Below are 25,011 nucleotides of genomic sequence, written 5' to 3'. Positions count from 1 at the left end.
AAGAGTTGCTTCCGCGATAATTTACACGCTGCGACTAGGCAACGCACGCGTGCTTCGCGTCGAATAGCACGGGCCGATCAACGAGCCAGCTGGTATGTTCCACGAGAGATGGCCTGCAGTGCATATACGGATAAGGGGGAACGGGCCCCGGCGGCCCGGCCGCACCCATGCTTGAGAGCTGCGCGCGCTTTTCGTCTGTACCCGATGGACCGGTACGCAAAGACGTACAGCGGACTGTTGGTTCCCGAGGGCGCACACCCGCCTTCTCGCTAGCTCTGTGCCCTCTGATCGGTGTGTGTGCACGCCCATGAAGTCACGACGAGTCTAGGGTTTCGAATAATCGTGTACAGCAACTTATTAGGCACGGACACCAACTCCTGGTTCGTTCATTAGCATCTTTCGAAGCTGCTGTTTTGATTATACGGAGTACCTCTCGGACAAGGTGGCATTTGAGGGTTCTGATCGAGAAGAGGGATGGAAGATATGCTGCGACCTTCCAAGTGGTGCACGTACCACGTGCAAAAAGTTGAGGAACCAGTATTAGATCAGCTCAACCTGGTCTGCATCCAATGTGATTCAGACACTCATCGATCCTGAAATCTCGATGATTAAACTGGCGCCCCCTAAACCCAGACTCTGCACTGCAGCAAAGCATGTGGTGGCTTCTTCCGCATCGGTTAGGCTGAGTGTGTTTGGTTGCAGAGCCACGTGGAATGAAATGTAACAGTTCTATTTTTATAGGAATGGAATGTAATGAAGCGGTTCTACTTTTCTATATCCTAAGAACCAAACAATTAAATCACTGGTTCCACTTGAACCAACTCATTCCTACATTTTTGAAAAATGAGATGTTTAGGCATATTGAGGAAATATTCTCTTTTGAGAAATCATATGGTTCCATTCCACTTTTCCATGTTCTAAGGACCAAACACAAGAATCATCTCAGCTTTTGGAACCATTTCATTACATTCCACTTCATGATCTTAACCAAACAATACCTAAAGATGAGGATAGTACATTATCACCTTCTTAACAGGGATCTCTCGATGTTAGCTCAGCTCCTGCAGACAGATCTCAGCTTACGTTAAATGCCAGTAAATGCAACAGTAAGACCAGTGACGTACGCAAGCAGCACATATGTAAGCATAGCAATGAATCGTCGGCAGGCATGCACGCGTGCATCATTGCAAGCTCTGCCCGCCTGGGATGGTACGTTTCACCCGTACCTACCCATCCGGCCATGAATGAATTTGCCTTTGAATAGGCGCTGTGCAAGGAGGCAGGAGATGGATAGATATAGATGGATCGAGCAGCACAGCCATCATCATCAGCTGCCAAAATAAACACTCCTAGCGTACGAGAATTCAATTGCCAGTATAAATGAACGAAAACGCTGCACGCAGACGAGACAGGCGTGCGTACATGCGTACAGCATCCTAAGCTCGCCGTGTCCGGTGTACATTTTTATTTATGGATATTGAGAGCTTAAAATAGAAAGTCACGTCAAAAAGATGCATCCGGAGTTCCGGACAATCACAGCCAAAATTCTAGAAAAAATGGAGGAGTATATATTGTTTCATTGAAACCGAACATTAAAGCACTTCAAGAGAGATTGTAGTCGTAGATTACGCCGCCACCTATGGATAACACCTTGAGTCCTCGACCATCTATCACCTGAATACATGTACATTAGTCAAAATTATTGGCATGTTATCCTCCAGCCGAAACAAAGATAGGCGCGGAGTTCATCACACCAAATCTCAACAGATACCAATCCACATATGTTTCCCCCTCGGATTCACATATTACGGGGGGCGACAAACACGCGGGATTCGAGACCGACGCTGCAATCGGCCCCGGCATACATGTCACTGTGTCCTGGGGCTCGTCCCTGTCGACGAAGATGCTTCTAGAAAAATCTGGAACCAGTATAGGAGGCTCTAGGTTTCCGTTAGCAATGCAGAATAAAAGCATAACGCAGGCACCACGTGATGAAAGAAGCCAACTCCAACAAAATCTGTGACATCTTCATCTTTAAAAGCGTGCGACGAACTGGCGATAGCGTTGCCTGGGATGGGAGCTCATGGCTTTCTCGGCTCTCCTGCAGTCCTACTGGACAAGGGCAGCGCTGTCCAGGCCTATGAATTTCAGCTCTGTGGCGTCGATGGCACCGCCCATACGCTGCATGTTGGCGAACGCGCTGGGGTGCTTGGAAGAATGGCGTGGTACAGAACAATCCGGTTACAGGTCTTTGTGAGCAAAACCCTCCCTCCCTGTTACAAAAAAAAAATAAAAAAAAAATCCCTGTATCTGATGGTTGGAGGCTTGGAGCTAGTAGTTTTGCTGCAAGTCTGCTCTCCTGCTGAAGCTCACGCAGAAAGTATCAGTACAAACATATCACCATATCATTTTTGACACATTAGCAACGACTAGATGAGTCCAGGCGCCCCAGCTCTAAAGGAAATTTTCACTACTAGACAAACTATATAAAGTGACATCACTACTCCCACCAAGGTCTAGACAAACCCTGGGAGCTTGCCTGCTAAGCTTACAGATACGGAAATAAACCTCCGATACAAGTTAAAGTTTGTAACCAGGAACAACAAATAAATGAGCATGGCCGTCAGCCTGGGATCACCAGTCCAACTCAACAAAACACATCACAGCCTTGCACCAGATTGCCCCAGACCTTGCATCAATCCTTAGAACACTTGGAAGACTCCAGCGTGCAGGCTGCCTGCTGAACGTGATCTGCCCCAGCTTGAATGTCCTCCTAAACCTTCCCTTTGAACAGACCTGCCCAATAGCGAAGAAAGGAGCATATGTAACAAATGATACCCATAAAGCCATAACAGTAACATTTTGTTTTTATTTTTCTGTCCACATAACCCAGCATATAGCAGCAACACCAAACACATATTTGTTTGGCATGGGGAATGATGTAAGTAATCCATTCAAAATATTGCAGCCAGTAATTAGGTTTACTGGATGGCAAAAGATAAAACCTACAATCCTCCAAATGGGTATTGTGTCAGGGCAAGTAAAAAATGTTGACAAACAGATTCATCATGTACCCCTAAAAAAAACAGATTCATCATGTACTCCCTCTGTTCCAAAAACTTTTCAGGGTCTCCAATGTATGAGTTTGACTACAGTTTCCACTTATTATATATCTAGGAATTAGTAAAATGATATATCACATAAATATTATGTAAGACAAATTACAAAGATACTATTCTTACATGCTCGTACTGTCGTGCATATACACATATCAGTGGTCTGCACACATATATGTGCCTTGTAGTCCGGAACACGGGGAGTGTATAATAAGGCCATCTTGTATTACCTTGCCAATTTCTCTTAATTAAATTGCCCACATTATGCAGGATAGGAATGGGAAATTTTGAATTTAAGAGTACCTCCGATCCATAAGAAGTGTCACCCACTTAGTACGAAATTTGTACTCACTTAGTACAAAATGGGCGACACTTATTATGGATCGGAGGGGGTACGTTTTAGCTTTAAAAAGCATTACCGGTCTAGTATAACTCAATTGGTCACACATCTTCTTGTACAACGATCTGGCATTAAACTTTCTTCTATTGTCCTGTTTCCCAATACTCTTATCCTTATGTTCCAAAACCACACAGTTTTAAATGATTTTGTGAGTGTGTTGGGGGTGGTTTGTGTGTGAACTGTGAAGTATTATTCTATTATACTTGTTCAGTACAGACCTATACATAAGCCCTTCTCCGTGTCAAGCTTTCACCAGCACTTACTCAACAGACCAGTGTTCAATTAGAGGTATTTCACCCCCACGCGACCTATCAACTTGGGTTCAGAGTTTCTGCCACCTAACCATATACTAGTACTTCTTGATCCCACCCCTTAAAGATCTCCTAGATTTTCCCGTAAGCTTAACAGAGGTCTGGAGAACACATGGACATGTGGTAGAGAAGGGGTATTACCTGCAGTACAAAAATTTCTGTAGGGATAATATGTGTTGCAAACAGAACTATTACATAAATTTTAGAACTTCAACGGCTTAAGTTGGACCATGATGTTGACACCACCAAACATAGATAGAATAATCGCATTGACATCCTCGTCAAACCCCCGTATAGTAGAATTTTCTGGTGTATCCACCGATGACCAGAATGGAAGCAGCTTGTCCAGTTCAACAGTTTTCTGGAGCACCCAACTGATAGCACCATCAGAATTGATCTGCCTTGCCCATAATTGAATGATCGACTGGTTCGATCCTGTCAACACAGCGAGGCCAAGCCCGCTTTCCTCTATTTGCACTGTCTGACAAAGCAAAGGATGGCTGATAACATGGGAGTCTACTGGATTCTCAATCACAACAAGGCTCTGCCTTACAACATCAAACTCAAGGATGCTACCGTCCTTAAGCAACCAGTAAAGTGAATTCCCGAGCATATTGCTGGACCTTAGCACACAAATCCATCTGTAATGGTCGTTGAGATAATATTTCCCCATGTGCCAGACTCCGATTCATAGAGGCGGGCAAATGCACGCGTTTGATCACTGTCGTTTCGGACCAAGACTAATTTAAAAGGGCTCAAGTGGCAATCACCGGGAACATGGCCGTCGGCAGAGCACAGCACCGCTGCATTTTGGATGAATGTATCCAGACCGTTGATGAACCCTGGTGGAAAAGCTACTTGGAGCTGGTGGCCCGTGGTGGGATCCAATACGAGGGCCTTGAGCCTCTTTCGGTTGAGGAGGAGGGCAAGACCGTGGCGGCAATCGACGAGATCCCAGTGCTCGTCGCCATTCTCCGGCAGGGAGAAACGCCCGGCTGGGATGCGGTTGGGCGGCTCCCGCATGGGAGTGAATTCTGCGCCATGGGGGAAGCGGGAGAAGAATCCCAGGAGCGGGGGCTTCCGGTGGTGTTCGCGGAAGCGGCGGAAGAATCCGGGGTCGGAAGCGAGGCGGCGCCAGCGCTTGCTGACGAGTGAGGCACGAGGGAGTGAGGAAGGCTGTGGAGGGAGGCGGAGGAGGATCTCCCTGAGGAGGTCGTCGTCATCCGGCAATGGAGCCGCCGCCGGCAAAGCGGGGGAGGAGGAACGGCGGCGGATCATCAAACCCTCGCTCTTGTGGTTTGCGGTCTTGCGGAGAATCGAGTACGGAGGAGTACTAGTTTTCTTATTGTCATTTTATCTTCTTTTTTATTTACGACCCGAAATGACTGTGGGTCGCAACGGGATAACAAAATAAACTATTTTGTATTCACAAATCAGGAAAACAAAATCAAAATTGCATTATTAGACATATTAAAATTTCACTCTGTAGATTATTTTGTATTCTAATTAGAGAGACCCGCGGTTGGAGAGAGGTGACGGAGGTTACGTAACTTCAAGCGTCGTTGCTCCGAGGCCCCTTCCTCCTCCCTCCTTGGGCGCCTCATCTCCACCGGAGCATCTAACGCGGTACCCGCATCGCTCTCCCGCTCCTCCTTCTACTCCTTTTGCTTCCCGAAACCGCGACCCGGACCCGGCCCCGACATCCGGGTCTGACATTCTACCAGACGAGGACCCGACTCGGGTCTGCCAGACCCGCAGGTCTACCCGACGCGGCTAGTAGGTCAGGCAACTTTTTTTTACAGGAGAAAAGTACAAAACGCAAACAAAAATGAGAAAATTGACACAGTACCACTAAGGGAAACCTGAGACTCCAAAATACCACTAAAAAAATCAAGCTTTCCAAAATACCATCACTATTCACTTTTTTGGTTCCAGAGTACCACCACCGTGAGTCCACGTTAGTCAATCCGTCAAGAAGCCAAGCATTGTCTTAAAAAAAAAGAAAAAAAGAAAAGGCCAAGCGTTCTCTTCTCCTCTCTCGCACGAAATCCCCTCCTGCGTCTCATCCCCCTAACCCTACCTCTGGCGGCAGCGCCCCCTGCCATCGCTCCCGCGCATGCTCCACCGAAATGACACGCCCCCTCCCGCGCCACATCGCCGCCGGCCGTGCTTGCGGCTTCCCCAATCCCGCGCAGGTTGCCCCCAACGCCGCCCCTGCCGCCCCTGCCACTGCGCTTGACGCCGACGGGCTCCACCACGAGGCCGCGCCCCCATTTTGCTCCAGTGACCAGCAGCAGGCAGTTCCTCACTGCTTCCCAGTAGCTTCACCTCCAGATACAAGGTAATGGTCGCCCGTCTCCCCAAGTGACTATGTAGCTTCGATTTTCTCTTTTGTTAGAGATCTCCTTTTGTTACGGCTACGTGCAGCAAATTTAGAATTTGCTGTTTTTCTATGTTTCAGTGATGATCTGATGGATGATTTCAAAATAGGAATAGACGTTCGGTTGTACTTGACAATTTTAGACGGCAGGAAAATATATCAAAAGGGCCAAATATGGGAGTTTGTGGCTGGTCGGGACTTGTCCGTGGCACAGATCAGGACGGCTGTGGAGAAGAAGTTCCAGTGGTCTGCCGATCAGAGAATGACCATTTGGTATAGAGCTAACGATGGTACTGTTCCTTTGATTTGTGAATCAGAAATAGTACAATTGTTTGAAATGTCCCCCGATAAAACAGTTCGGTTTCGTGTCACAATTGAAAGCAAGCAACAAAGCAATGAGAGCAATCAAGGTGTTCCTACCAAGGTTGATGAGATGGATGATGAGTTGCCTCATGCTCCATTCTTTGCTTGGCCTAAGCAAGCATATGATGGGGAGTTTGAGGATGATGAGCCTGTGGGCAATGACGATGAAGAGGAGGCTACAAATCATCATGAAACTGAGCCGAAGGTAGCTGCTGCAAGGGTTCCATTGGGAACACTTGATGTTGATAATTCTTATGATGAACAATATGTACCCGGTGATGCTGATGGTTTAATTGCTAACACTCTGGTTCCCACTCATATCCATGATAAAGAGTGTCCTCAAAATTTTGTGGGCGTCACTTTTCCTAACTCCAAAGATTTTAAGCTAGCCTTGAGAAAAATAGCAATTAGAGGAGAGTGGTCTTTTAACACAGAATGGAGTGACACGAAGAGATTTCGTGCTTCTTGTTCTGATATTGACTGTCCATGGAAAATACATGCCTCCAAGTTAAAGGATTGTAATACTTTCATGGTATGATGATAATTTTTTTCAACTTTATATTTATGTACTACTTATTCCTAATCATCTTGTGTGTTTCTATAGGTAAAGAAGCTTCCATTTGCACATACTTGTGAAACTTCCAACAATTGTGACAAGAAAGTGAAAGGTAAAGAGAAAGGAAGAATGGCAAATAAGGATTGGATTGCTGATAAAGCCAATGAGGATGTCACACTTAGTGCAAAGGCTCTTAAGGATCAGTTGCAAAAGAAATATAATCTGAAATTGCAGTATGCCAATGTGTGGAAAGGGAGAGATCGTGCAATAGGGGAATTGAGTGGTACATATAAAGAGCATTTTCAGCTGTTGTGGAACTTCAAGGCAAAGTTGTTGGCAGTCAACCCAGGAAGTGTATGTGAAATAGACATGAAAGCAGTTGTTAATAAGAAAGGTGAGAGAATGTACTTCTTCAATCGGTTGTTTTTTTCTTTCAAGCCATGCATTGATGGGTTTTTGGGAGGCTGTAGACCATATTTGGGAGTTGATTCAACATTTCTCACTGGGAAATACACTGGACAGCTGGTTGCTGCTATTGCTGTTGATGGACATAGTTGGATGTTTCCGTTGCATTTGGAATTTTTGATAAGGAGAACACAGAAAATTGGATCTGGTTCATGCAACAATTAAAGTTGTGCATTGGTGAGCCAGAAGGGCTTGTAATCCATACAGATGCATGTAAAGGGTTGGAGAATGCCATAAAAGAAGTGTACCCGAACTGTGAGCATAGGGAATGCATGGTTCATCTCATGCTCAACTTCAAGAAGAAATTCAAGGAGCTATACTTGATAACATGTGGCCTGCAGCTTGGACCTATGAAGTTGAGAAGCATGAGTTCCTAATGGCAGAGATAAGTGTTGCTAGCTCAGCAGCAATAGCCTACTTAAAGGAGTATCACAACCGCGTGTGGACTAGAAGAAAGTTCTCACCAATATGCAAAGTTGAGTATGTCAGCAATAATTTGGCGGAAGTGTTCAATAATTGGATTAGGCAGGTGAAGCAGCTACCAATCGTGGATCTTTTGGACAAACTTAGAGAAATGGTGATGCAAATGAGAGAAAGAAGGAAAATGGTTGCAGATGGGCTGCAAGGTACCATACTAATTAAAAGCAAAGGACTACACTATGGTGAAGCAAGGGCATCACCCAACATAGCTGAGATTTCAGGAAATGGATGGAGGCACACTGTGGACCTAGAGAAAAAAGAATGCTCTTGTAGGCGCTGGCAGATTGGTGGGAAGCCTTGCACACATGCACTTTATTTCATATTCTCTAGAGGAGTGCAGCTAGATCAATATGTTAATGATTGCTTCTCAGTGGCGAAGCTCAAAGCTGCATATGAGCCAATCCTAATGCCAATTAGGGGCAAATCTCAATGGCATAAGATGAATCCTGGGTTTCAATTGATTCCTCCCAAGCTGACAAGGAGTGCTGGACGTCTAAGAACTAGGAGGATATTCAATAGCAGTGAGGGTGGAGGTAGGAGACATAAATGCAAAAGATGTGGCGGTCTTGGCCATTTGCAAAAGACATGCAAAGAGAAGGAGATATCCAGCGATGCTGATCGAGATGCAACTCCTCCACCGAAACGGTAATGTAATTTGTACACATTTTAGTTGGCCACTTGCATACTTGTCTTGGTGCGTTCTTGCATTCTCTTTACCTTGCGCATTGACATGCAGCCAAAAATCGAAGAACAATGCAGCGACAACCACTACTATTTTTTCCACACCAACTTTAAGCCCAATAACAAGACAAAGAGCAGCTACCATGGCAATGGCTTCTTCACCTCCTAGTGCATCTACAAGGAGCAAAACTTCAGCTGCCATCCGTCTTAAGCAGTGAATGATGTTTGGCTGTTGAGTTAAATTAGTGTTATCCTTTTGGTTAAAGTGCCATGTGATGTGACAATGTGTTTAGCTGATATTTAAACCCTTATTGCTACTGAAATGGTGCTGTTTTGTTGCTGTTATGTGGTGCTGAAATGGTGCTGTTTGTTGCTGAAATGTTGTGCTATTTTGCTGATGCTAATTGGTGCTGTTTGCTGCTGTGTGCAGCTGCTGTTTGATGATGTATTTGCTGCTGAAATGCTGCCGTTTGATTCTGTATTTGCTGCTGTTGTAATGCTGTCCAATTTGCTGTTGAAATGCTGCCAAATTTGCTGCTGAAATATAGCTAAAATGATGTCTATTTGAGAAGGTATGTAAGGGTATATATGTCCATGTTTGAGCTGTTAGGGTCTGTCAGGAGCTGTTAGTCATAGTGGTAATTTGGAGTGAAAAACTGACTTCTAGTGGTATTTTGGAAAACTTGGTTTTTTGAGTGGTATTTTGGAGTCTTAGGTTTCCCTTAGTGGTACTGTGTCAATTTTCTCAACAAAAATTACCAAAGTACTGCACTACAACAAACACCCTCCCGCGGATCTTCGTTGGCCGTCGGCACTTCGTTGGCAATGATATACAATAACACTTTAAACACTGCAATTATGCACAAGACAACACGATAGTTATCTCCTACTCCGTATTAGGCATTGTCACAAACAGATGTTGGGCCAAGAAAGATGGATGAGGAAGTAAGAGAACGAAATTTTCAGAAATCAACTCAAAGACATAGCCGTTCCTGCAAGAAATCAGTAGCACGAATAGGCCAACAACAATGACAGAAAATCACAGAACAAAATCAGTCACGGGCTGTTCTTGAACAAAATCAGTCGCCGTTCACGGTGCCGTCACGCCGCTGCACGGCCATGGCGCTGTTGACAACATTAGTAGTTCAGTACTGCGCCTTGAGAGGAGGCTTGTGCTAATTGCAGTCTTTGAAACAAACTTATGAAGAATGCTGACCAGGATGTGCACGAGCGTGGTTTTCCACAAGCGTCGTTGTACGAAGATGGGAAAATCCGCCGCCGAGAACGTCAGGAAGGTGCTCGCGGAGGTGCTGCAGCAGGATCACGAGGGATGTAGCGCGTCGCGTGCTGTAGCGGGCCAATACGCTCGCCCTCGACCTCTCGAGATCTGCGCTCGCGCACCACCTAGCAGGGGACCTCTGCTAGAGACGCCGCCGCCACCACGGAGGAGGAGCAGCGGAGCCGGGCCGACGCGCCCCGTCCTTCCTACCGTGACGTGCTCTCTGCCGCCAAGATGTTCGCTCCCGCACTTTGTCGACATTGCCGCCGCCCTCGCGGAATCCTCTCTGCATTGTGAGGAAGAGGTCGAATATCGCCACGCGCTGGGCATGTCCCACCCCATCGCCCCTTCCCTTCTCAACCTCGTTGACCGCCTCCACGGCTACACCCTACCGTCGCCGCGACCCATCCACCTCCGCAGAGGAGGTTCGCCGCCTCTAGGAGTCCGGCGAGCTCGGCCGCATTGTCGCCCTGTCTCCTACTGCGGCAGCGAGCCACAAGCCGTGAAGATTCAGGAGAGCAGAGGGAGAAAGAGAGGGAGGGCCAGGGGATGCGCCGACAGCGGCGGCGCAGTGATGAGAGCAGCCTGCCGTGGGTGGATGGGAGCTTGGGGTCGGGGAAGGGGAGCAGCCGGCCACGGGTTCGGGAGAGGCGAGAGGGAGGAGAGAAGAGGAATATATCAGGGTGAGGGTGGGGAAGGGGGACAGAGGGACCGCATTGAGGGAGGGGGGGCGCGAGCGCCTCAGGGAGGCAGCAGGCGCGGCCGTGCGAGGGGTTTGACAGGCGACGAAACCGCCTGGTGAAAGGAATGGTCCGTATTTTTTATATTGGTATAGATTTTATTATTTTAAAATTGGCTGGTAATCCTGTTTAACCCCTGTCACCCGTTCAACTATAGCCATCACAGGTGCAGAAGAGATTCTACACACAGGAGACCCTTCTCCCATTGCTGATTTTTTTTTTTGAGTTACCATTGTTGAGAATTAGTACTCCGTAAAATTGGAGCGAAATATTAGTAAAACTGGAACAAAAGTTAATACAAGGCTAACACTGTTCCGGCCTTTGAATTTCAGGGCTTCTCTGATTGATAGGATTGAAAAAAAAAACGGGAATAGGAAAATAGAGAATTGCAATGTCATGTTCACTTGGTCTACGTTGGATTTTATTTGTACCAAAGTTTATTTGATTGCATCAAAAGATTCTTCCAAGAGGTTGGAGTGGATGTAAAATTTCCTATGAGATATAATACACATGAATTCTTAGAAAAAAAATTCATATAGGATTCAATCCTACAAATCAAGTAACGAACGTAGAGAAAAATTCTAAGGATTTTCAAAATTCCTATAAAAATTCTTTTAATCAAAAGAGGCCTCAGCTAGGTCGAGGCGTCCATCAGTTCATGGCATGGCCGATACACTGCATGTTGGCGACACGGCTGGGGTTTGCTTGCCTTCAACCAGACTTGCTCGAAGAATGGCGTGATAGTACAGTACCATCCGGTTATAGGTCTGCATGGTTAATCCTCCCTCCCATATATATTTCTTTTTTGGAAGTTCGAGCTTGTGTATTTAGTGTAATTGTGACGAGTTCCATGTTTCGGTATCTGTTAGGAAGCTCATGCAGGAAGGATCACTACCAGCATATCACCATGTCATATTTGACACATTAGCAACGGCTAGATGAGTCCATGGATCCCGAGCTCTAAAAGCAATTTTCGCGACTAGATCAACTATATAAGTGACAACATTATTATCACCAGGCCCACACCTAGAGAGCTTGCCTGCTAAACAAACAGATGTCGAAATAAACCTCCCATACAAGTTAAAAGTGAGTAAATAGGAATAACAATGAAATGAGGCATGACCATCAGCCTGGGATCGCCAGTCCAACACAAACAAAACGACATCACAGCCTTGCACCAGATGTCCCAGACCTTGCATCAATCCTTAGAAGACTCTGAAGACTCCTCCTGCTGAACGTGATCTGCCCCAGCTTGAATGTCCTCCTGAAGCTTCCCTTTGAACAGACCTGCCCAATGGCAAAGAAAGGGACATGTGTAACAAATGATACCATCAGAGACATTTTCTTTTTTCTACTAAAAAGAGATTATATATCTTGTTTGCCCACACTATCCAGTATATAGAAGCAACACCAAACACATTCGCTTAGCATGGAGAATGATGTAATTAATCCATCAAAAATATTGCAGGCAGTAATTAGGTTTACTAGATGGAAAAGATAAAACTTACAATCCTCCAAATGGTGTTTGTGTCAGGGGCTCAGGGCAAGTAAAAAAAAGTTGACAAACAGATTCATCATCTACTCCTTCTATTGGCCTGTTTGACTTTTCACGGTAAAAAAATGTACGAGTTTGATTACAGTTTTCATTCAGGGAGTGTCTATTTCTCAGTCGTCTAAGAAATAGTTATTTCTCAGTCGACAATCGTAGCCATCCAATGAAGATTTTCTTATCCATCCGACCTGCATTAATCTTACACGAATCTCAATGATTGAATCAAAAGGTTGTTGTCATCGACTAAGAAATAGTTATTTCTCAGTCGCCTAAGAAATAGCAAAACCGTTTCATTTATTATATATCTAGAAATTAGTAAAAGTATTATGTAAGACAAATAAACAATATTATTCTTACATGCTCAATCTATATACTTCCGCACATATTAGTGGTCAAAGTTTTAAAATGTTGAATGAGAGCATAATTATGTGACTTATAGTTCAGAGCATAGGGAGTATATAATAAGACCACCTTGCCAATTCCTCTTAATTAATTGCCAGCCCAAAAAACATTATGCAAGATAGGAAAGGAAAATTTTGAATTTAAGGGGTACCTTTCAGCTTTACAAAGCATTACCAATCTAGTATAACACAATCGTTCACAGATCTTCTTGTAAAAGGATCTGACATTAAACTCGCTTCTATTATCCTGTTTCCTAATGATCTTATCCTATTCCACTTGTTCAGCAGAGAACCGTCTCCTGAACAATAGAGCCATTCTCTGTGTCAAGCTTTGGCCACCACTTAGGCCCATACTCGGCAGACCAGTGTTCAATCAGAGGTATTTCACCCCCCGCACCCCCTATCAACTTATGTGCAGTCTTTCTGCCATGTAACCATATAGTACTTGTTCCTACCCACCCCTTAAAGATCTCCTAAATATATCCATAAGCTTAAAACAGGTCTGGAGAAACAAACATATGAACAAGTAGGAGAGAAGGGGTATTACCTGCAGTACAAAAATTTCTGTAGGGATAATATGCTGTGCAAGAAGGAGTACATAAATTTCTGAACTTCAACGACTCAAGTTGGATCATGACGCCAACACCATCAACCATAGATAGAATAATCGCATTGGTGACCTCATCAAACCCCCGGATAAAAGAAATTTCTGGTTTCTTCATCGATGGTCCCAATGGAAGTAGCTTGTCCAGTTCAACAGTTTTTTGGAGCACCCATCTGAAAACACCATCATAATTGATCTTCCTCGCCCATATTTGAATGATCGATGATTTCGATCCTGTCAATGCAGCGAGGCCAAGCCCGCTTTCCTCTATTTGCACTGTCTGAAAATGCAAAGAGTGGCGCCTATCATGGGAGTCTGCCAGTTTCGCAATCACAGCAAGGCCCTGCCTTACAACATCAAACTCAAGGATGCTACCATCATTAAGTGACCATTAAAGTGAATTCCCAAGCAGATTGCTGGGCCTTAACAGACTAATCCCAACTGTAATGGTTGTTGAGGCAATATCTCCCCATGTGTCAGACTCCGAATCGTAGAGGCGGGCAAACGCAAGTGTTTGATCATGGTTGTGTCGGACCAAGACCAATTTAAAAGGTCTCCAGTGGCAATCGCCGCGAACATGGCCGCCGACAGGGCACAGCACCGCGGCATTTTGGACGAGTTTCTCTTGATCGCTGATGAACCCTGGTGGAAAAGCTACTTGGCGCTGGTGGCCCGTGGTGGGATCCCATACGAGGCACTTGCGCCGCGTTCGGTCGAGGAGGAGGGCGAGACCGTGGCGGCAGTCGACGAACGCCCACCGCCCGTGGCCATCCTCCGGCAGCGGCAGGGAGAAGCGCGCGGCTGGGATGCGGTTGGGCGGCTCCATCATGGGAGTGAACTCTGTACCACATAAGTAGCGGCAGCAGAAGAATCCCAGGAGTGGGGGCTTACCGCGGTGTTCGCGGAAGAGGCGGAAGAATCCGGGGTCGGAAACGAGGCGGCGCCAGCGCTTGCAGACGAGGGAGGCACGGGGGAGTGAGGAAGGCTGTGGAGGGAGGCGGAGGAGGATCTCCATGAGGACGTCGTCGTCATTCGGCAATGGAGCCGCCGCCGGTGAGGCGGGGAGGGGGAACGGCGCCGGCTCATCAAACCCTCGCTCATGCGGTTTGGCAGGCTCGCGAAGTGGGCCGAATGGTCTATTATGGCCCTGTGGGTGTACGGGGCGGGCGGTGGGAGAGGGACTTGTGGTACGTGGACACCTTTTTAGTTCAACTTCCATGGGATTTTTCAAATTTTATCCCCAAATATTCTCTTTTTATCGTTTGGATCGACATGTGTCGTTCCATGTCCCTTCTCATAAACTCAACAACATTCCCAAATTGCTCTTCTAAAATAGCTTTTCTTTCTTTTATCCTTTCTTCTCTCTTTTTGACCTTTTCTTCTCCTTTCGTCATCTCTCCTTGTGGCGGAGAAGACACCCCAAATCTCTCACAAGAGAGCTAGCCAGACAAAGAGAACAAAATATCAGTTTGGGGATGTGGTTGAGGGGGGGGGGGGGGGGGGTTGGTGATTGGAGATTTTACCAACATATTCATATGTTCTTATTGAGGACATTTCCAATAACTCGTGCAACATCAACGGAATCTTAGATGGTTTTACATCAACATTTTGACGACGTGGAGGATAGAATAAGAGGAGAGATAATGAAATTGTTTCATAAGGCAAAAGAGGAGATTGAACAACATTTTTCCATGAGTTTGTTTCTTTGGAGATGATGTTTCTCCAGTAATCCAGTCCACACAAAAGGATAACACCAAGCACATTAATAACAAAATTACAGGACAAATTAAACACTGGATAAAATTCTCCTAGCTAGATGGATAATGCTCAGTTGACGTATTTACTTACCTAATAGTGGGCCAGCAGATTCCACATCTTCAAATTATCAACATGTACTTATAGGACACAAGGAGAAATCCATGCTTGACAGCATATGTAAATGGGATCTCGTAAAAACACCAGCTTGCCCTCGCCCTGTACAGATAGTAACAAGTTATGGTGAGGTTATTATTGTGTTCACAGACAGCACATCAAAATATTGCCGGCAGCTTCCTGTTTAAAGGGGCGACCACATTTGCCAGGGAACCACTTAATCATCCATTCCTCTTCAACATTGGATGGAACAAAACCTTACTGGAGAGACTTCTGACGCTCCTAATTTATGTTTCTGTAAATGAAATCAGGGTTTGCTATTGCCTCCTGCGAGTGTTTCAGCTTTTATGTTTGCTTGTTTGTCTACTTTCTCTGGAGCTGATTTGGAAGATCTAGCAGTTTCCCCGCCTAACATGTCCTGCCTATCACCTAATATCCTGCTTGCTTCCCCAATTGCAAGGATTAGCTCAAGTTGCTTTTCTTGTTGTTCCTGCAAGATAGACAATGAGAGAGTTCAGCAAAAGGAGAAAATTTCACACAGTAGGAAGTATTCACTTAAGTGATGACAATACTGAACAATCATGACAGTCTTGCAGCGTTATTGCCGTATCAGCATTCAGTAAGGAAAAATAAGCGACTTACTTTGAGAAAACTACAGAAATAACAACTCTAATAAAGACACTCAAATGATGATAAACATAGTGCAAGATGATCACTCCACTCGGTGAATGCCAAATCTATAGATGATCAACTCGGCTGATTCAAATGCAAGGAAAGAGAATTGTATGAATGTAACCATGGAAGTTCCCTGTAAACTTGAACCAAAACTCCAAAAGGGGGAGGGACAGTAAAGAATTTTTTGTTAAATACAAGGGGCACCTAGCAAAGGATCTAGGACACTAATCCTGTGACTTCAGGATTTCATCGTTTGGCCTAAAACAGCAAGATACATTTTAACTCCCATAGTGCAAAATAGCTTACAAGTATACTCTAACAAAACAAATATATCCATGATGCATCCTGAGTCTAAGAGAAAGACACTTGTTGATTTTACAAACAACACAACAACAAAAACCCAAACTCACAATTCTCTAGTTGTTCCGTTAGTTCAGATAGTACCAACTTCATGAAAATTAAAGACAAAATCAGGTAACAAGATTTGGGCCTGGCACATATAAGGTCCAAGACCATGAGAAACTACTTTGTGCAGGAAAACATATGCAACCTGAATCTGCAAGAACATTGAACAAACAGCAAGAGAAGCTCTCCATCCATAATCAATTAAGCTATCATTTGAGGCTTCAACTGGCCTGGCCGTATAATAAAAAAAAGCACCTGCATATCTACTTGGGTTCAACAGTTATTTGAAACCTGAAATCACAAATTTTAGACCCAACAACAAAAACTTACTAGAATTAGTACAAATTCCCCTAACTAAATAGACTTTTTTTTTTGTGAAGCCTAACTAACTAGACTCAACAGAGCAGCACAGTGCAACACAACAAAGTGACCCTTAGTGAAAGCAGCATATGCAATTCTGCATCATGGCCTCATGGCAAACTTCTCTCAGTACAAATTTCTCAGTATATTGAGACTTCGAGAAATAGCAGTAACAGTGATAATGCTGAAAATGAGTATAGTATGGACCAAAAGTTTAGGTGTACAGACTACAAACTTAATGAAAAGAAATTATGAAAGAAAGTTGGCAAGAGACGTTACCTGCATCGCATATAGAACCTTTTGGATTGAACCAATATCTTTCTCAAAAAGGCTTTCTCGCACCGCTAGTATTCGAGTGGCTTCTGAATTCTTTTGGGCCAATGCTGCAGTCTGCAGGAAAATAGAAGATGAAAACCATCCAGCAAAGCAGGGTCTAAAACAGTTGTTTATCTCGATGCAACATAGCTGTTTCTCAGGCAAAAGCAACATCTGCAAACTGTTGCAGCCAATAATGTTGATGAAGACATAGGTTTCAGGTACATAAACTCCAGCCTCCACCAAACAGAAGAAGGCATATCATGTACAGCAATAAAAGCAATTACACGATGCAACCAAAAGAGTTAATCCTTCCTTTCTGCTGCTTCTCCAAAGGAACACCAAATGCAAACATGACAGATAAGCATCCCAGGAAGCTGTAACTTTTTGGCAGTTTGGCAACTATCTCTGCAATTACTATTCCATGTGCTTATTTTCCTACAAGCATCTCTCTATCTACTTGCTCAAAGCAGGAGCACTACCTTAACACATGACTCATGTTCACAGAGGAGCATATATCTATGATCTCTATCTACTTGTTCAGAAAGAAGCTAAAAATATTCAGAATACCCAGTCTGTTGAATGCGATACAGCAGTATCCAGAATTAACAAAATCCTTAGTGCAATGTTTTGACAAACAATAACCTGAATTAGTAAGAATGTCACCAATAATACACTTGAAAGATGCACTTATTTAAAGGAGACTGTCCGGAGCACTTAGTGTCCACAGATGATGACTAATAAATATTCGAGCATGCAGTGCATGAACGCACAACCTTAAAAATTAGAGCATCCGAGATAGTAACTATCGACAGTCCCATGAGACAAGTATGCACTGATGATTTCTATGCACAATTTCTTTTTTTTTGAAATGGTTCTATGCACAATTTCACATATACGGACTGAACAATTCGCAGGGAAATGCAGTTAACAGAGAGTTAATTAATGTTCGCTTGCTTATATGCATTTGACATCTTTGCCAGTACTTGTATTTACGCCCAAACTAACACCGAAGCAATACCTCACTGATAGGATCCCTCAGCGTCCTCCGCAGCACCCTAAACCTGACGCCGAGCTTCTCCACCGTCCTCGACAGCACTCCAACGGCCGCCACCACGCCCCGCACGCTCTCCTCCACCTTCTCCACCCTCCCCACCAAATCCACCCCACACGGCGCCGACGCGCCGACTCCGCGGACGCCGACCCGGGTAAGCCGCGCCCACTGCCTCCGCCGGACCAGGGCCCCGATGGCCACGGCGGCCACCAAGAGAACGTACTGGACGACGAGCAGCCTCCCGCTCGCTAGCGGCTTGACTGGGTTGCCGCGCGCGAGGACGAGGCGGGCGGCGTAAACCGCCGAGCAGACGGCGGGCGGCGCGAGGCAGAGCAGCTCCGCGGCCGAGAGGAGCGCGTCGAGGGCGGAGGCGCCGGATTCGCCTGCGAGAATGCGCAAAAGGTTTTAGCTCTCAACCGGGGGTTGGAGGAAGGGAGTGAGCTGCTGCTGCCTGCTGGGAGGGTGTGTGGTGGTGTGACCGTGTGATTGTGAAGCAGGGTTACCGACCGGGCGCGGTGGCGCGGAGCGGCAGTGGCCATCGGGGTATGGGAGCTGGTGCAGCTGGCGAGAGGCGACGGCGAGACGGTCCGTGAGGGGAGCACGGCAGGCGGAGGTGGCCGCCGCGCGGGAAGGCGCGGAGCGGCGGAGGTAGATTGTGGTGCGGAAGCATCAGCAATGGGTAGCTCGGTCGTGTGGCTCGCTACCGCGGTTGGAGGAAACGACCAACGGCGACTCGTTGAGCGCACCGCTGGTATATTAAGTTGGTACGGACGTGCAGATTAATCATCCTACATGTAAAATGTCAAATTACGGTGTTACGGCTTGGCACGGTTGAACGCGCGGGGTCAAAAATACGAATCGCCGCTACCTGAGCCGACGTGGCATGCCAGTGTGTACAATGCGGGCTCTTTAGTTGGGAAAAATATTAGGACAAGTCCAGCAGTTCCCCTAAAATGTCTTCCTTATATCTCAAAATAGGGGACTTCCCTAAAAATTTTCTCCCCTAAAAATTGTTCAACTCCAGCAGTTCCCCTAAAAGATCTCCCCTATTCTATTTGAAACCCAACGGCTACCTCTCCGACAGCTAGTTTTTGAACGGCCGGATTTCTAACGGCTAGTTTTTTTATCTATATATACATGAACAGCTCGCTCTCATATCTCTCACAATATTGCTTCTGCCTCCTCTTCTACTTCGTTTTCACCATATCTCCTGCATCTTTCCACAACAAAATGAGTCGCCGCCGAAGCTTGGTACGTCAATTTTGCGAAGATTCCTCGTCTGATGATGAGGATCTCATGATGGTTGCAGTCATAGCCGAGAAAGAACAGGCGGGTTGGATGCTCCGCGCCATCGAGGTTCACTTCCAGGACGACATTCTCTTCAGCGTGAATTTGCGGAACGCTTTCAGTGTCTCCACAAAGACTATTTTGCTGTGAATTGTACCTTCAACGCAAGGATGTTTCGCAATAGGTATGTAACCGGTGCAATTTTGTTTATTTTCCAGCATACTAGTCGCCCTTCATGTCTAATTTAAGTTTTTCGTAGCAGGTATAGAATGCACCGTCCTCTTTTTCTCACAATAGCAAGAGCTCTAGAGGAACATGATAGCTATTTTTCCTTGAGAAGAAATTGTGCCGGTACTCCTGGTTTACATCCTTATCAAAAGTTGACCTCCGCATTCAGAATCCTTGCTTATGGGATATCAGCTGATGGTACTGATGAGTATTGTCGGCTAGCAAAATCTACTGCTTTAGATAACCTTAGATCATTTGTGCGTGCTGTGATCGAGGTCTTTGGTGGTCGCTACCTGAGATCTCCAAATGCTGAAGATACTGCTAGATTACTTGCAATTGGAGAGCAAAGGGGATTTTCCGGTATGCTCGGAAGCATCGACTGCATGCATTGGCAGTGGAAAAATTGCCCTACTGCACACAAATGTTTTTTTGTTGGCCATAATCGTGTACCCACAATCATTCTTGAAGCCGTTGCTTCACAAGACCTTTGGATCTGGCATTCTTTCTTTGGTTTACCAGGATCCCATAATGATATAAATGTTCTTCACCGTTCACCTGTGTTTGCGAATCTAGCTAAAGGGCATGCTCCAGAAGTGAATTATACCATCAATGGTCGCAACTACAACATGGGGTATTACCTTGCAGATGGCATATATCCGCGATGGGCCACATTCGTGAAGACAAGTCCAAATCCAACAACTGAAAAAAATAAACTTTTTGCACGATGCCAAGAAGCTTGTCGGAAGGATGTTGAACGAGCCTTTGGAGTTCTGCAAGCTCGTTTTGCCATTGTACGTGGACCAACAAGGTATTGGGATTTGGAAACACTCGGAGAAATCATGACAGCTTGTATCATCTTGCATAACATGATAATAGAAGATGAGCATGAAAGTCATGTATCTTTCAGAACATGGGAGAACTGGTGATACCTTCTCGTGAAGAGGCAGCTACATTGACTCAATTTCTTCAAGCTCACGGCGCTATTCGAAACAAAGAAGTTCATTGTCAGCGTCAAGTTGATCTAGTTGAGCACTTGTGGCAGATCTGCGGAGAGATGTAGCTTTCATAATTGATAGTAATAATGTAGTGTATGAGATCTCTAATATGTTTTAAAATTATGGTGGGTTGCCTGTATCATTTTCTTATTAATGCAATGTTTTTCTACATAATACACATTAGCAAAATTGCAACACAGATTACACCCTCTCTGCTTCCTTTCTTCCCCACCGAGCAGCACATAATTCCAAATCCAAATGGTTCGAAGTTCATAATTAGTACAGATTACAATACAGACTAGCTAAATCCAAATCCAAATGGTTCGAAGATCATAATTATTAAAATACATAATAGATAATACATAATTAGTTGCGAAGTCGCTTCAAGATCTGGCTCTTCCTTAGTTTGTAGAATTCTTTTTCTTCCTCGCCCATGCCACTAATGTCCATGCTCATTATTCTGCCATCTTTCGCTGCTGCCAAGCGTTCCTCTGCCATTCTCATGATTTGTATCTTTTCTTCTTCTAATGCCACCTTTTTTTCTTTGATTGCAGTTCTATTTCTTTCTTCTGCCAACCTTTCATCTTCTCTCTGTTTGTCAATTGCAAGCATGAGCTCAAATCTCTCTTGTCTCTTTGAATCCCTAGTCTCGAAGATATCACCAAACAACTCCCTCGATGATGACCCTGAAGCACTAGCTTGTCGTTGTGCTTCTTTATCCCTCTTCTGACCAATTGGTCTTTTCGTGGGAACACTTTTGGAGGGAGATGTAGCTTCATCCTCGAACACACTAGATGATGTACCCGGAGTATCCATGGAACCTGTCTTGTGTTTTTTTTTAATTTTGGGTCGAGATTTCCACTTCTCTGTGTCTTCCAACTTGTTAAAGCAATGCATCAATCCAAATGGTTTATTTCCCTCATCGCTAGCATACTTAACAAGTGCTTGAGCTAGCTGCAATTGATACATATGCATTAGTACAACAACACACTAGATGAAGCCGTTTCTATTCATATAGCAAGCTGCAGTTTAGGTTCCAAAATAGAATATAGAACATGCAGCAGCTACATCTAAATCTGAACAGAACATGTATTTCTAAATCTGAATATAGAACATGTACTTATATATCTGAATATAGAACATGTACTTCTAAATCTGAATATAGAACATGTACTTCTAAATCTGAATATAGAACATGTACTTCTAAATCTGAATATTGAACATCCTATGACCAAAGGAATTAACATAACACAAACCATGACAAGCATATGTGTTACCTTATTCTCATGTGTCATCCCACTTTGGTTTCTATTCATAACCTGAGCATAACACGCACTAAACTTATTCACTTGTTCTTGAATAACAGCCCAACGATGTTGAAGAGAACCTTGTGTTCTACCCGAGTCTTCAGTCTTATTGGCATGGAAGTAAGCATTTATTCTTTTCCAATAGCAATCACGAGATTGGTCGACCCCTATGATTGGATCTTGAGTTATCTCGAGGTATGCATCACACAAAGTCAAGTCTTCAGCCTGGGTGAATTTTTTTTGCCTCTTCGAACCTGATTTGGGAGCACTTGCTTTTGAAGCCCTTGCTTTCTTAGCACTCGCTTTCACAGGAGAGGTAGCTTCTTGAGTCTCTTCGAGATTGATGTGATTTTCTTCATGCCCTTCGAGATCGATGTGTTGTTCTTCATGCCCTCCAGACCAGTGCAAATCGTCCAATCCGACATCACTTTGCAAGAGATCGGTATAACCATTATAACTCTGATTTTCCATTACCAAAATCTGAAACAAAAGTAGAGCATCTTAGCATTTTGACTAGTAGAAACATTTATAAATCATTTAGTGCATCAGAAATAGGTTTAGCAGCATCCGTTGAAGGGAAAGAGAGACAGAGGAGAGCAGAGCAGCACTGGACTAGGAAACAGATAGAAATCGTATGCAAAATTGAACAGAGCATAGAGCACTGGAGCAGAATTCAGAAATCAAAACAGAGTAGAAGAGAGCAGTACTAGATTAGTCAGAACGCATTCTCGAAAGAAAAGAATCAGAACAGAACACACAGCAGCATGTCACGGACAGCACAGGCGCATGAGAAATTGAGAACATAATAGAAGGGGACAAGGAGAGGGGGACTGGCCTGGGCGCAGGCGAGTGGTGGTGGAGGTGAAATTGGGGCGGCAGAGGTGGAGGAGTCAGGCGGGGATAAAGGCGACGGGGAGAGGAGGTGGAGCGCGAAGCGGGCGAGGAGGCGGCGGCGGCGGAGGCGGTCGACGCGGGCGGCGATGGCGTTGCAGGTGTCCAGCAGCGCGACCCCGGCGTCGAGGTGCTCGGCGACAGCGGCGGACGCGTCCCCGCCGGCGAGGAGCGCGGGCGCGGCGTCGGCGAGCGTGGCCGCCAGGAGGTCGGTGATCCGCGCCAGCAGCGTGAGTGGGGGCGAGGACGCCGGCAGCGGTAGCAGGGTCCCGAGCCGCGCGGCAAGCGCCGCCTCGAAGCGGGATCCCTAGCCCGAATCCTTCCCGGCTGGCGCTACCGCCAGGTCTTCCCCGCCCATTCCCGCCGCTTCCCCGCCTGTTCCCTCCCTTTCCCTCCTCTTCCATGGTGAATCCCGCCCTCCACTCCCCTGCTGGCCGCCGCCGGCCGGATCTGGCCGCCGCCCTCCTCCTCCTCCTCATCCTCTGCTGGCCGCCGCACCTCCACTCCCCTGCTGGTCGCCGCCCGGATCTCGTCGCCGCCGCCCGCCCCAAATCGAAGAGAAATAGAGAAAGGAGAAGGACGGAGGGTGAGGAGTACCTGGCGCGCGTGGTGGCGGGAGCGAGGAACGGTTGGTCCTCGCGGTCGATCGGGGGAGGGATCGGGCTCCCCGATCTGTAGGGGAGGAAGAGCTCTGGATCAGGGATGCCCAAATATCGGGGAAAGTTTGAGGGAACTGCTGGACGCTCGTTTTTCCGTTTTCCCCCCTAAAAACATTATCGGGGAGATGATAAGGGAACTGCTGGACTTGCTCTTAGGCGGGGGGTAAATTGCAAAATCGTATGTTATAAAAACAGAATCCCCACCCAAATCCCTAAATCCCCACCCAAATCCCTCAAATTCTTCCCTGGCTCTCATGGCGGCTCGACGACTCTTCCTGGAGGAGATTTTCCAACGCGGCGAGCCCGACCTGCGGCCAGCTCGTGGGCATGTCCTGATGTCACGGACCCCGGGCATCCCTAAATCACCTGTATTGCAGTGCAAACAAGTCAAATTTCAAGGGAAAAACCCTAATTTTGAAAACCCCACCTCAAATCGGAACCCTAGAAACTCGAATTGCAGAGCGACCACGCAAATCAGCTTCTACATTGCGTCTACTACACAAATCCGTGCAAAAAACACACAAATCATTACCTACATACGTCCGATCAAGAACTATGCCATCGTTCCCAAAACAAACCCCAATTTTGCGACGGGAGGGAAAGATTCTCACCGTAATCTGGAGCCAAACCGCTGGGTTCACGACGAAGAGGCTCCATGGCCGCGTCGGCCCGCCGGACGGCAGCTCACGCTCTGACGGACCCTGCGCAGCTCCTCCGACGCCGACGTCGCCTCCCCTATCGCCACTTCGCTTCTTCTCGGGATTTTGTGGTCGATTGTGAACAGCGTCTGAGAAGCAGGGGGGGTTTCTGCAAAATATACAATGCCATTCATGCGTCGCACTGTCCACGCTGGCATGCCACGTCGGCTCAGGTAGCGGCGATTCGTATTTTTGACCGCGCGCGCTCAAACGTGCCAAGTTGTAACACCGTAATTTGGCATTTTACATGTATGGTGACTAATCTGCACATCCGTGCCAAGTTGATATACCAACGATGCATTTACCTCACAACAAAACTAACATCACGTTTGACACCCATGTTTGAGACTAAAATTTTGAAATTTATTTTAAATCCTGATCTCGTAGACATGGTCGTACTGTAACCATTTTGGTTCATGACTACTCTAAGGCCTTGTTTGGTGTTAGTGTATTTTTTAGTCTAATGTAAATAGTGTTTTAATTTGATAAAAAATGAAGTGTTTTGTGAGGAAAACTAGGATTATCCCCTCTAGACCCTTTCTACCAAACAATCAGTTGGGGTTTCTAGTGTTTTTTAATTTGAAGTGGATAATACTCTATAAAACACCCAAAAACTCTAGTACCCCCTCCGTCCAACAAAAGATGTCTCAAGTTTGTCAAAATTTGGATGTATCTAGACATATAACTTAGTGTATAGATGCATTCAAATTTAGTCAAAATTAAGACATCATTTGTTGGACGTAGAGAGTACCAAATAAGGCCTAAAGTGGCTGAATGTTACATATATGCCACCGAGGTTCACAAGAAGAATGATTCACAATTTACGGTAGCAAAATACTATTCAGTTGATTGATGCTGGTTATACTAATTGACATGGAGTTTTAGCTCCATTCAGATGCTCTTAACAATACCAAATTATTTGTGCTAAAAATGCATG

General features: G+C 45.7%; 5 protein-coding genes across 11 annotated transcripts; 1 reads left to right on the top strand and 4 right to left on the bottom strand.

The window, feature by feature from the left end:
• Positions 1-2,391: 2,391 nt before the first annotated feature.
• LOC100842459 lies at positions 2,392-5,136 on the bottom strand. Its single transcript, XM_010238434.3, has 2 exons — positions 4,598-5,136; positions 2,392-2,796 (listed from the first exon to the last, which is right to left on the bottom strand). The coding sequence occupies exons 1-2, from the start codon at positions 5,103-5,105 to the stop codon at positions 2,774-2,776; spliced, it is 531 nt and encodes a 176-aa protein (XP_010236736.2). The 5' UTR covers positions 5,106-5,136; the 3' UTR covers positions 2,392-2,773.
• Positions 5,137-6,064: 928 nt separating this feature from the next.
• On the top strand, positions 6,065-8,226 carry LOC104583726. 2 transcript variants are annotated; one of them, XR_731670.1, is made up of 2 exons: positions 6,065-6,168; positions 7,175-8,226. XR_731670.1 is itself a non-coding variant. In XM_010236935.1 (2 exons), the coding sequence occupies exons 1-2, from the start codon at positions 6,545-6,547 to the stop codon at positions 7,754-7,756; spliced, it is 813 nt and encodes a 270-aa protein (XP_010235237.1). In that variant the 5' UTR covers positions 6,492-6,544; the 3' UTR covers positions 7,757-8,226. The 2 variants fall into 2 exon arrangements, 1 of the variants encoding a protein (XP_010235237.1); XM_010236935.1 differs by lacking the exon at positions 6,065-6,168 and adding an exon at positions 6,492-6,775.
• Positions 8,227-11,718: 3,492 nt separating this feature from the next.
• Positions 11,719-18,744, bottom strand: LOC100841857. Of its 6 annotated transcripts, none has more exons than XR_002964709.1 (6): positions 18,517-18,743; positions 17,977-18,392; positions 16,920-17,030; positions 15,177-15,690; positions 11,895-12,058; positions 11,719-11,810 (listed from the first exon to the last, which is right to left on the bottom strand). XR_002964709.1 is itself a non-coding variant. In XM_024461007.1 (5 exons), exons 1-4 carry the CDS (start codon positions 18,677-18,679, stop codon positions 15,508-15,510), a joined length of 873 nt encoding a protein of 290 aa, XP_024316775.1. In that variant the 5' UTR covers positions 18,680-18,744; the 3' UTR covers positions 14,965-15,302; positions 15,463-15,507. The 6 variants fall into 6 exon arrangements, 1 of the variants encoding a protein (XP_024316775.1); XR_002964710.1 differs by having other exon boundaries at positions 11,721-12,058; positions 15,177-15,302; positions 15,463-15,690; positions 18,517-18,744; XR_731669.3 differs by adding an exon at positions 13,272-13,608 and having other exon boundaries at positions 11,728-12,058.
• On the bottom strand, positions 11,936-14,343 carry LOC112268576. Its single transcript, XM_024461449.1, has 2 exons — positions 13,906-14,343; positions 11,936-12,058 (listed from the first exon to the last, which is right to left on the bottom strand). The coding sequence occupies exons 1-2, from the start codon at positions 14,341-14,343 to the stop codon at positions 11,936-11,938; spliced, it is 561 nt and encodes a 186-aa protein (XP_024317217.1).
• A 2,141-nt stretch (positions 18,745-20,885) lies between the features above and the next one.
• LOC104584235 lies at positions 20,886-24,414 on the bottom strand. Its single transcript, XM_010238433.1, has 5 exons — positions 24,380-24,414; positions 23,988-24,183; positions 22,662-23,024; positions 21,797-22,306; positions 20,886-21,473 (listed from the first exon to the last, which is right to left on the bottom strand). The coding sequence occupies exons 1-5, from the start codon at positions 24,412-24,414 to the stop codon at positions 20,886-20,888; spliced, it is 1,692 nt and encodes a 563-aa protein (XP_010236735.1).
• Positions 24,415-25,011: the final 597 nt, after the last annotated feature.

This window comes from Brachypodium distachyon, chromosome 3, assembly GCF_000005505.3.
Source record: "Brachypodium distachyon strain Bd21 chromosome 3, Brachypodium_distachyon_v3.0, whole genome shotgun sequence".
Lineage (NCBI taxonomy): Eukaryota > Viridiplantae > Streptophyta > Magnoliopsida > Poales > Poaceae > Brachypodium > Brachypodium distachyon.
The sequence above is the reverse complement of the archived record's forward strand: the minus strand, read 5'-3'. Positions and strand labels throughout refer to the sequence as shown.